General features: G+C 40.0%; 1 protein-coding gene across 2 annotated transcripts; it reads right to left on the bottom strand.

Annotated features, from left to right (window-relative positions):
* Positions 1-1,324: 1,324 nt before the first annotated feature.
* fbxw11a (F-box and WD repeat domain containing 11a) lies at positions 1,325-17,000 on the bottom strand. Of its 2 annotated transcripts, XM_084945910.1 has the most exons (14): positions 16,847-17,000; positions 13,977-14,081; positions 11,778-11,846; positions 10,805-11,024; positions 10,271-10,457; positions 9,935-10,025; positions 9,368-9,505; positions 8,766-8,884; positions 5,198-5,447; positions 4,881-4,999; positions 3,613-3,723; positions 3,455-3,533; positions 2,809-2,973; positions 1,325-2,699 (listed from the first exon to the last, which is right to left on the bottom strand). In XM_084945910.1, exons 1-13 carry the CDS (start codon positions 16,883-16,885, stop codon positions 2,812-2,814), a joined length of 1,689 nt encoding a protein of 562 aa, XP_084802036.1. In that variant the 5' UTR covers positions 16,886-17,000; the 3' UTR covers positions 1,325-2,699; positions 2,809-2,811. The 2 variants fall into 2 exon arrangements, with proteins under 2 accessions (XP_084802036.1, XP_084802046.1); XM_084945920.1 differs by lacking the exon at positions 13,977-14,081 and having other exon boundaries at positions 16,847-16,998.
* Between the last annotated feature and the right edge of the window lie 1,105 nt (positions 17,001-18,105).

Raw genomic sequence — 18,105 nt, 5'->3', positions numbered from 1 at the left:
CCCGGAGTGGAAGGTGTATGGTAATCATGTCGAGGAAGGAATGCCAAATATGTGCGTGAGAACGGAGCTGTGACCTGAGAGCTGCAGGAATTATGGGCCAAAATCCCACAGACCCAGAGGAAGCACACACACCCATATCCAACACATACACACATCATATATTAATGGTGCTCCACCAAGCACAAATCCATCCCACATAACTTATTCCCAGAATTTGAAACATTCTACTATACTGAACTAAACCCAGAAATGAAGAAAACCAACCCCCTCAGCAGGCCACCTCCCCTCCTTCTCTTCCTCCTAGAGAAAACACACTGCACAATAACAAATGTATTATAGATCTCAACTACACTACCCAGAGCTTTGCTACAAGTCCTCCACTGTAAGCATTTTAAAGTATACATCCCTCCTTCACAGTTAGTGTTTATAACAGTGGGCATGAGATTTGCTCTAACAGGTTGTTTAGACTCCAAACCTGGCTACCCAACAGTCAGAGAGGCAGACTCATAAACAGATCGGCCTGTAGGAGAAAGCTGAGTTTATACCCCCACCTGGTGGCTGCATTCAATACTTGAACAGTAGCAACAGGGAATACAACCTCACCAGCATGTATTCCTTTCTTTAAAAAAAAGAAAAAAAAAAAGAAAAAAGAAAATCTATATCTGTCTCTCTCATATATGTATATATCTCTCTATCTCATAGTTGACTATTGAGGCCAAGATGCAAACTGGCTTCTGTTAAATTCAAACTCTCAGCCACTGGCACTCATTTTCTAAACGTCTTCATTAATCGGAGACTGAAATTGATGATCACTAGTAGGGAGAACTGATAATTTCCCCATGGATTTTATGTTAAACATTTCTGTACTCAAATTTTGTGCAGCACCTAATGTACATGTTCAGCTCTTATAATGCTTGCCATCCTTTTTAATTTTTAAAATAACAGGAAAAAAACAAAAACAAACACCATTTCTATTTAGAAAACGCAATAGGGTAAAAGATAAGTACCTGCCAAAGGGCTATGTTCCATGTTGACAGACAGCATTTACATGCAGCATTCTTTCAGATTTGCATGTACTCCAAACAATGTGTGTCTGCAAGCAATCTGATAGAATACATTAAGTGTCATTGTGTGTAAGGGTATTTTCGGTCCAACTGTTTTCTTGTAGGTAACAACAGCTACTTCCTTCCCATCTAGCCTGTTTACAATATACTTCAGATAAAGGTCTAATGAACTTTCAGTCAGATGGAGAGGCAGTGCAACACACACATACACCACACGTACCATCCACACAGACGAGAACAGATAGACAACTAGACACTCATTCATGTTACAGTTGGCTCAACACTCCACCACTGTCAAGTACTTTATTCACAATAAGGTCATTTTCTTCTTTAAAAAATCATTTTTAATATACAACACAATTTTTGACAAGACAACTCCGTTTACAGCTAAATTTGAGCTCTTGAATTCCAGCTTCTCTCATAACCAAAGCAAGCACGGTGATGATGATGTAAGGAGAGAAAGATGGTGTGAAAGGGACAGATGGACAAGAGGTCAAGATTAGAAGAAAGAATGAGGAAGAAGACAGAGAAAGAGCAAGAGGGTGGGAAGAAAGGACTACGCTTAGTATGATTTTTTTTTTGTACTAAGAACCAAAAATACTCAAATAAAATTAGAAAATAACAGTAATAAAAAAAGAAAAGAGTTTAAGAAAAAAAGGAAAAAAAAAAAAAAAAAAAAAGAGCAGAGGTGTACCAGGATGCTGTATCCAAGGCACCCTCACATGCATGTCTGTGACGCTTCTGCTCCGTTCTGCCATTTCACAAGTCCACATACACACACACACTCTTGCAAACTTTGAGTGTGTATGCGCGCGCACCCCCATATTCCAAACGAGTGTGCATCTCTGGAGGTTGGGGAGAGGGAGCGTAGGAAGGGTGGGGTGGGTGGAGAGAAAGAGAGAGACAGGGAGACATAAGAGAGAGTGAAAGGGAGGAAGGGATGCAATCCCAAACACTTCTCCCTCCCTCCTTCACTCCCTCCAGCTCCCATCCTTCCCTTCTTTCCTAGAGCTGAGTAAAGAGTCTCTGTCTCCCGCATCACAGCTCCGGTCATCCTCTGTCCAACTGTGCCACTGTGCGTGTACATATGTGTGTCTGTGTGTGCGCGCGTGTGTGTCTATGTAATATATATATATATTTATAAATATATATCTATAAGCGATTCCATATCAGTGGAAACCAGTTTTGGCTGGGACTGAAAACTGAGGAGAAGCAGCTGCTTTAAGTTTGTATCAAGGGGACGACAAAAAAAAAAAAAAAAAAAAAAAAAAGGGGGGGGGGGGGGGAGCTTGTGACTTATATAAGGTCTAAGTTAATACTGTCATTAGTGTACTTTACAAAACATAAATTAGTAGTAGAAGGTGAGCTTCTTGGGAGCGCTGCATTGGTTTTGTACTAGGGAATCATCAGTGTTGACCTGTGTGTGTATATGTTGCTTTACTGGGCAGGCAATGGGCACAAGCTTAGAGTCTGTCAGAACTGGCAGAGAGGAGGAGGTGGTGGGGTCTGAGTGGGAGATGGACAGAGAGATGACAAGGAGGAACGAGAAGAGATGGGCTCCTTTCCATGACGGATGCACCGATCAACCAATCAGCCCTGGGTTCCTCCAAGAAAGGGTACGGTTGATGGTGACACCTGGGTGAGAAAGCCAGAGTGTCACACAGGTGGGTCTGCACCACAAGGGTAAACACAGAATGCTGGATTTTTATAGAAATGTTTTACAGTGCCAGGTGTATCTAGGTACCTGCTATCTAGAAATATACGTGTAGGTACGCGAAGGAGACCGTCCCTCTGACTGGCCGTTGGTTGAGACGTTCAGGAAGTCCCATATCAGAATGGTGTCGTCGTGAGAACTGCTGATGATCTGAAACTCATCAAACTGCAGACGGAACACGCGACCAGAGTGCTCCTGAAAACACAACAAATTAGGAAATAATTTTTACATAATTAGCACACAGAACTAGATTATTAAAAGAACTACTGTTTTCCATAAATTAAAGAGGCCTGACTAGAAGTTCAAACAATGGGTTTTCCACCAGAGTCACACAGTTAATTTGTAATGAATCATCCATGCCCAGTGCTCTATACACAATTATTTAATAAAGAGCAATAAGATTTAGTGGAGAGTATTTTCAAGAGCATTCATAATGTTTTTTTGTTTGTTTTAGGTGAATGTACAAACTAATATCTGGATCGTGATTACGTTGAATATCAACAAATATGCACATTAAATGTAGTGACATTTACTGGCAGTTAAAACTATCAAAATTAAAATTTCCTTGTATTTTTAGTAAGAAAAAGGCAAACATCCACATTTTTCCCCTCCCCCAGAGGCGCTGCACTCACTTCATTAGTCAGACACTTGGGGATGCTAAATCGCTGTTACTCACCACTAGAGTGCGCAGACATAATGTGCTGGCTGGGGCTCGTGGGTCCAGGGCTGCCTGCAGGTCCCATACCTTAATTTTGCTGCACGGCAAATCAAAATGTCACAAAACAAACCCAAAACAAAAGTCTGTGCACAAAACTGTGTATTTACATGACTTACCCGTCGTAGGCGCCGCTGACAATCCTTTTGTTGTCAAAGCGAATGCAGCGCACCAACTCCTCGTGACCTTCCAACACTCGTAAGCATGCCCCGCACTCTATGTCCCATAACCTGCAGAAAGAGAAGCCTTTGTAAACAAACACCAAGATCCAGACCCTGCAGTGTTTACACAGCAATCTGTGCCAAAATATCATTCCAAACACTGACAAGTCAAACTGGGACTTTTAAACTTTCAGCTCACTTGTTGAGAGAAAAAGAAATTGCAAATGCTTGTAAATAAAAAGTGTTCATGTTAAATTCGGCTAAAATATTACAACCTTTGAAACTGACAGACTTCAAACAGACAACAGTTGTGCATAACTCCTTATGTTTAAGTCAGTCACGAAGGCACAATCTAGTTGCCAAATAAAGTGACTGCTAAGACCAAAGACTCAATATTTATCCATTTGCCCTAACGTATCTGCTGATTGTGTATTATGCTGATGCAATCACAATTCCTTTCGCTGCGCCTTCACATAAAAATCTCACCTGTGAAAACTACAAGTTAAGAAAAAGAAATGCAACACATTATTGACATTGAGCTTTGGAACCAAATTCTACTGTACATCAAAAATCCATCAAAATAAAGGAACAAAGCTTCAAAGATTTTTCAACTGCAATCAGTTTGTAGTACTGCAGGGATTCAAATAAGACACAGCGACTAGACTGAGCTGTTAGGTGACAGGTTGCAGGTAAGAGTCAGGTGATTGGGGGCACATCTCCAAGAGGTACCTAAGATTTCCACTTATGTACACCAGAAAAATAATAATGCTGATGGCTGCTCACAGAATGACCCCACACTGATGTATTTAACAAATATGTCTGTTGCCAAAACTGAGCATAAACAAGCCAACTCTGGGATCTTCATTACACTGGCTGCCCTCTACACTCATGCTGTCATTTGATGGTGAATACAAATAAAAGAAGATGTAAACATAACTGAACAAACATATCAGACATCCTTTTTGCATACTCAATCATAAACTCAGCTACTGTAATCTTGCCCCATCAGGAGGCTGAACACGTTAGCCAGACATTTCATTTATTTAAGAGGTGTTTAATAGTGAAACATTGACAGGTATTCTACATAATCCCAAATTACTTTTCTTGCCTGTATTACGTAGCATGACTTTATCTGCTAACAAAGGCCATGGTTTTAACTGACTACCGGATTTTAAATTTGAGGACATATGTTTGCTAGTTTAGCCATGAATTTCACACACACATACCGAATTGTGTTGTCAGATGAGCCACTAACCACCAAACGATCTCTGTATTGTAGACAGGCAATTCCCCGCTTGTGACCATTTAGAGTACGAACAAACTCACAGGTGCTGGTGCTCCATACCTACACAGGGGGACAACACAAAGTTTACAACATTTAAGGAAATTTTTAGTCAGAGGGTTTTTAATCATGTACATCTGTTCTACTGATAAATAAAACTAAAACCAAATTTTATTAGATGGATAATATTTCTGGAAAAAGAAAAGAAAAAGAAAAAAAATGAAATGATTTGTAAAGGAACATTTCTCTAACTGTCGTCACCTTTATAGTGCGGTCCCCTGAGGCAGACACAATGTATTTGTCGTCAAAGTCAACCACATTGACGGCAGCCCGATGTCCCACCAGGACGCGGCGTAGACTGATGTCAGTAGGCGAGGCCATATCCCAGACTGCAATTGAACGGTCCTTGGAGCAGGTGACCATCAACCCATTTGCAAAACGCAGATGAAGAACTGCCTCATTGTGGTGGATCAATGTGTTCAGCACCTCACCCGTCGTTACCTCCCACACCCTGTAGAGTGGAGGGAGACGTCAGCAGGGTCGAATGTTAAAGGCAAAGGTGACAGAAAGAGGAAGAAAACAGAACATGGCAAGAAGGAAAAACAGACGTGTCAAGGGACGGGGTGTACAAACAAAGAAAGAAGAAATGACACAGTGGAAAATGATTGAAGGAAAGAAAAATGAGATGGGGCAGCAGGAAGAGAGGTCAAAAATGAGATGGAAAGGACATGGAAGAAAAACAAAGGAAAATGAAAAACAATAGAGACACACAAGATTTTATTTTTTTTCTAGATTTGTAATAGAGAGTATCTCACACTTCAGACATGTACACACAGTGAGCTGTACTAAGGCGCCAAGAGTCAAACGCACAACACTCTGGAAAAGCTGACAACCAAACCCACAAACAAAGTGCCTGTCAAACTGTTGCTAAGGAAGTGAAGTCACATTTTCCTTGGATACTGCCCAGTGAGTACGCCTGAAGTGTGAAGTAATAAGAGAAATAATGTTGAGCTTCTGTGTGCAGTAGCCAAACAAGCGTCAACCTATACACAACAAGCCAAGACGTTCAATATTTGCAATGAAATGCATCCAACTATCTCCAATAAAAACAGTAAAACTAATTCATTTTGATAGGATATATGCTAAAGTTTTTATATTCAATTTCTTAGATGCACAACACCGGCTGTAGTCATGACCGGCTGTGAAACAAGCACACATTAGGATTCCTCAATACATGCATAAAGTATTTTGAGCATTATAAGCTTTTACAAGACGGATGGGATGCTGTTAGAAAAGCACATTTACCAAACATATTACTAAATGATGTCAAATTAAAAAATAAATTAAAAAAAATACATAAATAAGACTACTAAAAATCTCCAGGTGCTCTCATTTCCTCTTGCAGTCCAAAGACATGCAAGTTATGTTAGCTGGCAATATTAACCTGGCTGTAAGTGTGGATATGAGACAAGGATTTCAAGCTCATAGCATAAACTGCTGCTGTGTAGATGGGAGAACAGTGTAAAGGATTCTGAGTGGTTGCTTTTTCCTCTAATCCAATTGGAGCTCTTTGCTGGAAAAAAGTCCAGGTTCTAGGTCATATTCTTACACTTTGTTGAATTTTATGTTTTACTTTGGATGCATCAGTAACCAATCTAAGAGATCTAAAAGAAAATGCAGACAAAAAAAAAAAAAGAAAAAAGAACCTTGTACCACATAGGATCTCCTATGGCACATGTGTCAAAGTCAAGGCCCACGGGCCACATCCGGCCCGGCGTACATTTATATCCGGCCCGTGAGATCATTTTATATAAATGTACTATTATTGTTATGCATGGCCCAGCGATATGAGGCGCTAATAATATACAAACTACAGATCCCATAATGCAGCGCTGCAGCCTCCTTGCTGAACGCTAGGCTAACTGGGAACATTCCCGCGTCAATCAAGTCAAACTTCTGTTATTGCGAAGCTAGCCGCTCACAATGGTGGAGAGAAAAGTTGATTCTGAAAGCAGAGCCTTTCAGCGCCAGTGGGTGACTGAATATATGTTTACAGACATTGCTGGTAAACCCGTGTGTCTTATTAGTTGAGCTAATGTGGCTGTAATTAAGGAATTTAATTTAAGACGGCACTACGAGACAAAACGTCAGGATAAGCTGAAAAACCTAAATGCAGAGCAGAAACTACAGAAAGTAGAAGAGCTAAAGAAGAATCTGACATTTCAGCAGAGCAAAACCACAAAGTGAAGCTGTTGTGAAAGCAAGTTTTATTGTAGCAGAGGAGAAAGCCAAATCAGCCCGGTACCACTCTGAAGAGCTGCAAGATGAAGCTGTGCGACGTCATGTGTCCAGACAAAACGCAGATTTTGGCAAATGTGAGCCTGAGCAGAAATACGATTGCTGATCGGGTTTGTGAGATGGCCACTGATTTAAGAACACAGTTGTGTGAAAGAGGCAAAAACTTCATTGCATACTCTCTTGCTGTGGATGAAAGTATAGAATATTGAACATTAAATCGATGCACGGGACAACAACAGGAAAAGACATTTTTTAAAACGTATGTCAAAGTGTAACCGACATGAAACTGCCCTGTGACAAACTTGTTGGACTTACAACAGATGGAGCGCCAGTGTTGTGCGGTGAAAAAAAGCGGACTAGTTGGCAGGATGCGAGTAAAGATGCATGAGGAGAACTGTACCCGTGAGTTAACAGCATATCACTCACTGCATCACAGACCAGGAAAGGCTGTGTGGTAAAGTCCTAAAAAATGGAGCATGTAATGATCACCATAACGCAAATCATAAATTTTATCTGAGCTAAAAGTTTAAATCACCGTCAATTTCAGAGTTTGCCGACATTCCTCATCATACAGAGGTCCGTTGGCTGAGTTTGGGAAAAGTTCTCAATAGAGTTTTTGAGCTCAGCAAGGAAATCTGTCAGTTCATGGGCATGGGATGTATGATGCGGTGAAGGCATTTCAAGTGAAGCTGTCACAAATGCACCAGTGCAACCTGCCTCACTTTCCCTGTTGCCAAGTAATGTTGAACCAAGTCAGTGCACTATGCTGAACTGCACCTGTGCAGATTCAGATGGAGCTGCAGTGTAATGATACACTCAAGGGAAAGTACGACACTGAATGGCCCGCACAGTTTATTAGTTCCATTCCTAAAGCAATGCCCAGCTCCGTCTACATGTGGCTAGAACCTTGTGTATGTTTTCATTTATTTTTTCTGGGGTTTCTGGCAGCATGTTCATATTTCTAACTTGCATAATTTTGACAGGATATATTTTTATGAAGAGCAAAATATTTAAAGTTAAAGTTTATTTTTTTAAGTTTATTTAATCTGGAATAATATTCCTGTCTGTTTTTATTCATATTTATGTTTAAAAAAAAAACATTGTTTTAGTGTGTTCAATAAATCTTTATCTTGTTTGGCCCGCGACCTAAAGTGAGTTTTGGCCCCCTGTGCAATTGAGTTTGAGACCCCTGTCCTATGGCTTTAAACCAACTTCCAATTATCTACATAGATATCCATGTCAGGGGATTGTAAAAAAAAAAAAAAAAAAAAAAAGTTATTTTCAGATACTTGCCTGCATTTTGAGGCCGTTTTTAAAATGTTAAAGTTATGAGTGTTGAAACTGAAAATGTAGCAAAAGCAGAAGTAAATATAGTGATACGATGTATTCATACCGAGTGGTATCCTCTGCTTTATTCAGACTTCCACAACTTTCTCTTCAGTAACTTGAACCATTTGTTCATCTTGCTGACATAGCTTTGACCTACTCCAAAAAACACCCTGTGTTATTTCTGGAAAAAGATGTGCTGTACCTGACAGTTGAGTCAGAAGACCCGGTCACAATGACTCTCTCATCATACTGGAGACACAATACTGAGCCTGTGTGACCGGTCAGTATCTTCAGACACTCCAGAGTCTGTTTATCCCAGATCTAAAAGGAGCCAAAAAAAAAAAAAAAAAAAAAAAAAAATTGAAGAGATGAGTGAAGCACAGGAAGATTTAGACAAATAAAGAAATTGTTTTTAAAAGAATGCAGATTTGGGTCATGCTAAGAATGGCCCAGTCTCACAGCAGCATCCATGCCCCATTTCCCTACTGCTGCACTGATGTGCATAAGAGCCATTCAGCTGTTCCCTTGCTGTGCGTCAGCCTCCTACATAACAATAAGATGACAAATCTGCTCTTCTCCTCCCCTATCCACCCCTTCTCTTCATCCTCATCTTCTTGCAGGCCCCTCACAGGCAGACAGATACACACAGCATGTCTGGAGTTGAGACTTTCTTTCCTATAATTCACTTGTTCTCTATCTCACTCTCTGCTGGTTCAGACCAACACCACACACAGTAAGATGGTAAGCCATAAAGAGAAAAAACACAAAAATAATATGTTTTATTTATAACCAAGTATCGGTTACCTTGATGGAATTGTCCCTAAGGCCACTGATGATCTTGTCGTCATCGTACTGGAGACAGTAAACCCCTTTACTGTTTTCTGAGCGACACTGAATCCTCTGCAAGTTGTGTCTGCCACATCGCCAATTAGCCTCAATAGTCTAGATGGAAAGAGAAACAAAGAGGTCTGTAACAGATACAACATCTACCAGGCTACAAAATGGTTTCAGCATTATTGTGATGATAATTTAACATGAAAACAATAATCATCTTTTCATTTATTACTCATAATCAAGAAGTATTTGTACGAGTGTAGCAAAATGTGAACGTGAAAATAAAACTGTAGACGTTAATCATTCGAGAGGATAATTACATTCACATTGCTCTTTGTTGAATCCAAAATAATAATCCATGTGAAGCTCAGTAACTAATTTTGTTATTTTCAAACTTATACAGTTATGCCTATAAACAGTTTGCTTACTTAAGTCCATTTTTTTAAAATCATGATGACAAATAATATCTGGTGCAATAATACAAACTGATAAAAAAAAAATAATGAGAACGTAATCACATTAGGCGTTATGACTTACCTCTATATCTTGAATGATCTTGGGATAGAGGGAGTGATAGTAGGAGTTGGGTGGGATTTCTGAGGTGCGGTTCTTGAACAGATATTTCTCCCTGAGGGGGGGAAGAGAGGGAATGACACTCGCCTTTGTGCACTGGGAATTTCTGCATGTGAAGCAGACACTAAAGCCCAACCAAGGATAACCTTTCCACTTTATCCTCAGGCTTTCCTGTATGTAAAATTAACCTTTTACATTTTTTTTACCCATATTTTAAACAGATTTCTTTCAATACACATTACAATATCATTTTCATTGTCTTATTAACCTGCATCTGGGAGTGCCTGCATTCGGTCTTACCACTGGTGTCTCTCGGACAGGCCTTTCCAGAGCGGATCAGTTCGGACCATGCGTTCAATGAGCTTCTTCCACAGCATACCCTCAGAGATGACCCTCTGCCACTCCTTACATACCAGCTCTGCTGCACACAGCGAGCGTGCATCCAGGAAAGACAGGATGTTCTCCGCTATGTGATCCAAGCCTTGGGCTAGACAGAGGGGGAAAAGAGGTGACCAAGTGCAAGCAGTGACATTACCTCACCTCGTTAGTTTATCTGTCCCCAGAGCTCATTTATTCTGAATTGTTCAAAGACAATCAATAAATCAAGTTGCGTTTATTCCTTTAAAATGCTTATAAAAGGTTAAAAAGGGTTTCATGTTTCTGTTTACCTTTTAAAATAATTTTTTTTTTTAATTTATACACACATATATACACACAGTTGGGTGGTCAAAGACTTTTTGACCACCCAACTTTGTTGAGCTACGATGCAGTTAGGGAAGATGTACGTCATGCAAAACCTGTGGGTAACAAACATCCGCTAATCTCTGTTGGTACCTGGCAGCGCAGTAATGAAATCCCTCTGCAGCATTGGTTTGAGGTAGGAATTGATGTGGCCGTGCTGGTAGTGGCACATACGGGAAATCAGGCGCTCAACAAACTCCACCTGCTCGGCCTCCGACCACTGGTCAAACAGGGCGATGCAATGCTCCTTCTCCTTCTCATAGTTCCCCTCTGACGGGCGTTTACGAGATCCCACAACAGGACCGTTACTAAGCTGTAAATATCAGGAGCACATGAAGATTAAATGTCTAGTTGGGTTAGACTGAGAAGATGTTGATAAATAGTCACATAACGCAAATCCAGTCAGTTAAATCTTTTAGGCTCCCGCTGTGACACAGGAAATCATTTCAACTGTATACCAAACTTTGAGCAGCAGCTCATTTTTGTATGAACAGAAAATGCTGACTGGGAGTGTCACCTGTGGATTGGTGAACTTACTTGAAGTTCTTCAGTGCATAGTTTCCCAGCTAACACCATGGCATTAAAAACGATTTGAACTCAAATGTAGTTTTTCAAGTAATGAAATCTAATGTTACTAAATAATTGTATTTTTACCATCTAGAAAGCTTTCTAAATAAAAATAAATACATTGAGGAAAAAAAGGTGGGGGAGACACTGAAGCTCAAGGTTGCTGTGCTTATTGAAGCCCATTTATAGGCGTGAATGAAGGGGATTAATGCTGCCGAAAGTTCAAAATAAATTTTTACTGCCACGCAATAAAGCTCCAGACACACAGTAGAGAGAAAGAGAGAGAGACTGATTAGTGGTGTTTTCATTTGAACTGCAGCAGGAGACAACAAAACCTTTAATGTAAATATCAAAGGTTACTGTATTTTAAGAATCCAAAAAGGTCCAAATCGTAACAGTTTTAAAGTCAGCTGAAGCTTTAACAAAAGTTAAAACAATTCTTAAATAATAAACCATACCAATGTTGTATGTACATTTAAAATACTGTAATAAAGCACACCTTGAGAACTGTATTCTTCTTTGGCGAAAGATCGTCCACAAGGTTCTGTGACTCCATCCCTGATGTGTTCTGTGGATAAAGAACAAAACAAAGACGTGCCACAGGTTAGTGTTTCATTCTCACTCAGTCTGTGTTTAAAGGCACTTTCAGAGCTGGGGCAGCAGTGTGGATAGCGTTTGACGCAAAAATGCAACAAACACAGCCAAGGAGGGGGTAACCATCAAGTTTCTGAGACGTGCACGCACAAACAGCCTTACACACACACACACACACACACACACACACACACACACACACACACACACACACACACAAAGTGAGGAAAGAAAAGAAAATAAGAAAAGAGAAAACAAAGCGCTGCAACAAAGAATCTATCCTCTTGCTTGTCTGTGATGTGGGTCAAATAGTCTGGACAGGAAATTAAAAGGCAAAATCTTGGGTATGTCACTGGCACTCAGCTCAGGTATAACTGTAATAAAAGAGATATTGGTCTTTGAGATACAAATGATAGAAAGAAAATAAGATCTAAGCCATTTCTAGCATCCTTTGTAAATGGACTGCAAACATGCTATAGAAACTTTAATACCAACATTGTTATCCACAGCTTATGTACTGACATGTTCTGTACATTCAACTAAAACTATTAGCCTCCTTAGAGTATGTATATTTGTTTGAAAGCCAACGGCAGACAACAATTGTTATTCCTAATTAGACACATCCAGCAAAAATCACAGACCAACTGTATTCTTGGGGGCTCCTGGTTTATCATTTAGAGTTGTTAAAAATACAAACTGCTGATGTTAGGAGGCTTGTTTCTACTCTGTAAGATTAACCGTTTAAAAAAAAAAAAAAAAAAAGCATATTCCTGAGCTAACAGGCCTTCAAAACAAACTGTACACTCAGCAAAAATAAAAAAGCAAAAACCATCTAAATCATATCTACATTTGAAACACACCAATTCATCGATGTAATTTATAGGTTTACTGCTATACTTCTTAATGTACACATTTCCTGTTTGGGAACCTGGGGATACAAAAGAGGTTTACCTCAGAGAGGGTCAGAGCTATTGTATACATGTGTGGGTGATGAATGACCCATAGGTATCATCTAAAAACAGTAATGTCAGGGGGGGTAAAACAAATCTACATTGTGTACCTGTTGGTCCATATATTATAAAAGCCCATCTGTTAAAGCTTTTTTCAGGAGCTGAAAAGTTTTCTTTGCAGTATAAACAAGCTCTATCCTGAAAGCTGCTTGCACGGTCATGTAGACACTGTTGTTTATTTTACTTTTTTTTTTTACACTTCAAGTGTGAGCTGTTGCAAGTTTGCTCAGTGCAGATAACCATCTTTTGGTGATGCTGCTACAGGAAGAGCTTGAGCAAAATCAACAGAACTGAGTGGCTGCAATCAGTACAACCACACAAACAAAAAGATCCAAATACCAAGACTTTGTACTTGGATTTTTTTCAAGTTCCAAGTCAAATGGGATAAGAAGCCATAATGGTCTTCTCAATTACCAAAGCAGACAGAATAAGAAGCCATGGTGGTCTTACTAGTGTTAATGATCATGCATAGAAGAAAAGAAAAAGCAAAAAGAAATAAAATTCACACACACAAAAAAGACACCAGGTTTAGCTAGGCAGGCAAGCAAGCAAACATGTAGCCTCTCAGAGCTTGAAGGAGGACCCCCACCTCGTCCCTCACACCTCCAGGTAGAAGGAGAGAAAACAATACTCCTCAGTGCATGGTTATTCTCTGGTACCCTTGCATCCCTTCTCTTACCATAACAAAGTACTCAGGAAATAGTTTACTATTCAAACTTGGCATATCCAGATTTCTTTTTTTTTTTGGTTAAACAAGACAAAGCACTGGCAACTTTATCGTTTTCACTGTTCTGTTTCAAAATATCTGAAAGTACCATGTTATACTTTGTATAAATAAAATTACTTTTAAGCAGAGAGTGTTTGAGGAGGCACCAAAGAAGAACCCAAGAGCAGAGTGCTTCGAACAGGGAGGACAGGACAGGACAACGGAAGGTGAGGAGGTAGGAGGGTGAGGGGGTGAGTGGGTGCTGTGTGCACCAAGGTGGTATGAGGAGTTGTGTGGGGTGGGCAAAGAAAAAGTAAAGGGTGAGGAGATGGCAAGGGAGGAGGGGAAAGGAGGAGGAGCAGCAGAATTAAGAGGAGAGAGGCAGAACCTGGTTGTGAGCCCGGGTGGAGGGGATGCTCTGCAGGCACCTGAGTGCACACAAACTCTCAGCCACCGAGGAGCAGCCCAGCCAGAGAGAGCGAGGCACAGAGCACTGTGTGAAAGAGAGAGAGGAAGGGAGGAGGAGAACGAAGTGGACAGGGTGAGGGAGGAAGAGAAAGGGAAGAGCAAGAGAGACGTGGGAAGTAAAGGAGGGGGGGGGGGGGATGTTGGGAAGTTGGGAGGTGGAAACCAAAAAGGGTGAGTGAATAGATGGATCAATGAATGGATAGATGGATGGAAGTGGTGGGGAGTGAGAAGCAGGACAAGTGAAGTGTAAATGTGTGTAACGGGACAAAAAGAATGGATAAATAAATATGGTTTGGTTTGAAATTGAGAGGAAGTGAGCGTGTAACCATCAAAGGTGGAGAAAGAGGAGGAAGAGAGGTGGGGGATAGTGAGGGGGAAAAACCAGTATTAGAGCTACACACATTGGCACGGTGAGCGCAGGAACACACACCCCGTCACACACAGATACAGACTGATAAACATACACACGGAAGCATTATTAGACATGAACTGGGTGGGGATAGGTAGAGGAGAGGGAGGGGCAATGGTATTAATCGTCAATTAATGTCACTCTCGCTTTGACATGAGCCCCACCCACTGTTCTGCCATCCCCACTCTCATGAGAGGTTAGTGAATAACACTGGGACAAATAAATAAATAAAATTAAACACATGAACACAACCCAGACAAAATTCTCAATTTTCTGTGCAGGTAAACAATTTATGCTCCACTTTGTCTTATCCTTTAGTGTAATTTAATGACTTTAATCACATGTTAAGCTTTTTTTCCTTGGTCAAGAAAATTATGACCAAGCGTTGAATTGAAAACCATGGGCTGAATATATGATAAATAGCTTTTATTACTAGACACATATTCTAAGGCTGTTCAAGCACTTAAATTCTGTTTTAAGTTTTACCATTTACTTCAACTGAAAGGCCAAATTACTACTCAAACCATACAAAAATGTCACTTTATTTACCCACATTGCAATTTAAACCTCCAATTTTTCCTGATAAACTTTTAAGCCCCTTTGTGATGTCTGGTGGGATTACCAATTTAAGACAACTCGCTCTTAATTACTGAAGAATGATTTAGGTCATTCATAGATGTTGTACCAAAAAGTGATTATTTGCCAAAGGAAAAAAAATTATTGCGGATTCTCAAACTGTTGTGAATGGCATGTTAAAATATAGTTTATCAATCATGAAATATTTTTGACATCAATTTTGTGATTTTTATCCCTCCTTTAAAAAGTCTAATTGAGATTAACAAAACGTTTTTTAAGACATCTGGATAAGAAAGCAACAGATATTACAACAAACAACATACCAGCTCTAGAAATATGTTTTAAGTGGAAAAAAATAACTCGCTTGACTATATTTAGAAAGAAGAGTAGGTACAATACTGTAGAGTTATAACTCTACAGTATTGTACCTACTCTTCTGTAAGTATATATTACTTACAATACACATAATTTATTTATTTTATAATAGCCCCTTCGTAAATCTTATTGATTACATCACATTTAGAAAGTATATTGAACATAAAAACGAATGCAAACATCTGGGGAATCACTTTTTGGCAGACAGCGGCTATAGACACCTGTAATGCTTAAGCCAATGACTCTTTAGTACAAGTACATATTAGGTGCTCTTTTACGAAACTGTTTTTTCCAACTTAACAGGACTACATCTTATTATCTACTAAGGAATATAAGACATTATTTACTAGGCCCGGCTTTCAACCTTTAATTTGTACAGTACCACTGTATTTCTTGCACAAACCGATAAATCTTCCAAACACGTGTAAACTGAAATTCTTTTAAAGGTCAGTTTCGCTGACATAACAAATCAGATCCTCGTATTAATTGACGTCTTCCTTACGACCACTTTGACCCCACAGAGTAAATGTTAGCGGCTGGTAGGCTACAGTTAGCCTAGCTGGCTAGTTTATCGAGGCAGAAAATAAATGTACAATAAACCCAATAGTTTTTGGCAAAATTGAATTGACTAAAAATGAAAATAATACAGTCGTCTTAATTTATGTTTGTGGTTACAAAAATAGTTTTTCTAGACATAGTCAGCCGTTTGTTTTTAATGTAGAAATTGGTGTCAAGCAGCGTATTTAGCAAGCTTGCTATTAAGCTAATTGCTAATGCTCGCTAGTGGAGGTAACGCTGTGTGAATGAAAAAGCAATACACTTCCTTCTACGCACTTTAAAAAATATAAACACACAAGCAACGCATTGTTATGATTTTAGCTTTGTTCACATAAAATATAAAAATGTGACTGACACATCATTTACCGAGTAAGTCGTCTTACCCTAAAACTACATGATATAACATCGCGTTGCCCGTAAATTTACGTAGTTCACGACATTCTAGTCAGTATTAGCATGGCGGCTAGCTAAGAATCAGGCAGGGCCCAGTTAAAGTGGCGCAGCGTCACCGCAGTAAACGCTACCCCAAGAATTCTCGTCTGCCTTCGACCGACGATTGCACATCAACCTCTTAATTTTTCCCATTATGTACAAACTGTACCCAAACCAACACAGGTTTTAAATTTATCAGAGAGAGATGTCTGGGACTTGTTAATCAATCCAACCAGTATGCGGAGCATTCGTAGCAAAATGTATCGATAATTTCAGGCCCTCCCTCTGATTTCTGGTTCCCCCTCCTTTTTCCTCCACCTCTCCCGACAAGTCGCTTCAGCCCGTTCCTGGCGTCGAATCGAGCCTCGGCGATTTCCTCAATAAAACACTGACAGCGATCAATTCGGTTGTTCATAATGCCATATAGAAAAAGATCTTACCACCAGTTCCACCGTTTTGTCCTCCATCTCCTGCTCCATGTTGACGATCCCCCCCGAAACTCGCTATGAAAATGGAAACCCAGCCCTGCGTCGGCGGCCCGCAAATTCAGAGACGTCATCCACTTCGCTCAGCCACACAGCTTTGGTAGGGCAGTGTCAAAAGGGTGGGTGGGGGGATGGTAACGCCCATGGACTTTAATAAGACGCCGATTGGATAGATTTTGGCTAAGTAGGCGTGGTTTCGCCTCTTTGCCTTTTATTGATTGGCCTGCCGTGCTACCAAGGCTTCCCCGGTGACTCCCCCAAACAAAAAGGCAAACTGATGAAGATGCTGTTGCTATCCTGAAGAGGAATACACCAAGGCAAAATCAATCATCCGCATAGCTTTTCTCTGAGATGCTGCAGGATGTTGGCTATTTTAAATATGCGGCATGACAGAAACAGATACTTTATGACGCTTAATTTAAAGTTTTCAAATACACACTTTAGCAAACTCAGGATTATGCATGGGTAAAACAAATTCAACAAAGTAGTGATAGATAATCAAAAGTGGTAACAAGAACCACTAACAACCATTATAACAACCAGAAACCAGTTCAATAAATGATGAATTAACATTGCAGCTTAAAACCTGAAACTCCATCAATACAGACGCAGGAAAGCCTGGTCCCAATTTTTTGTTTCGTCTTTTAAGCCGAGCAATCCAGACAAGGCAATAAACCAGGATCTTTGGGATAACTTCACCTTAGCTGAACTGCTGTTGCTTTCCTGCAAATCCCTGCGAAGTGTATGGGTTTGAATTACTCACATCCCCAACCCTCCAGTCTATTACGCCATCATTGGTTTAATACCATAATAAGCAGGTCAATTTGTTTGCCTTCTCAGCAACTGGAGCCAGAAAATTCACCAGTGTAGGTTTACTTCCTCAGCTTGCTATATTTATAATCTAAGGCATGATTTACCAAGGTCCTTCTCTACAAATCTTTAGGGAACACGTCTTCACGAATTCTGCTCTTTGCATTATGAACGAGAACCTGGCCATTTGCTCTTACCTTTGCTCCCCTATTCGACACGCAAATGTCACAACCAACTTTCTAGACCAACACATCCTATAAAAACTGTCGGCAGGAAAGCAATGACAAATTGAGATTTTTAATTAATTTAGATTTATAAAAGTGGTCAGATAAATGTACAAATGCAATCCAATGTGTACACGGGATATTTCATTTAAGGGAAGTTCATTTAAAGAGATGACTGCA

The sequence above is a fragment of the Perissodus microlepis genome, chromosome 2 (assembly GCF_051167445.1).
Source record: "Perissodus microlepis isolate ML-2025 ecotype Zambia chromosome 2, ASM5116744v1, whole genome shotgun sequence".
In the NCBI taxonomy this organism is placed as follows: Eukaryota; Metazoa; Chordata; class Actinopteri; order Cichliformes; family Cichlidae; genus Perissodus; species Perissodus microlepis.
The sequence above is the reverse complement of the archived record's forward strand: the minus strand, read 5'-3'. Positions and strand labels throughout refer to the sequence as shown.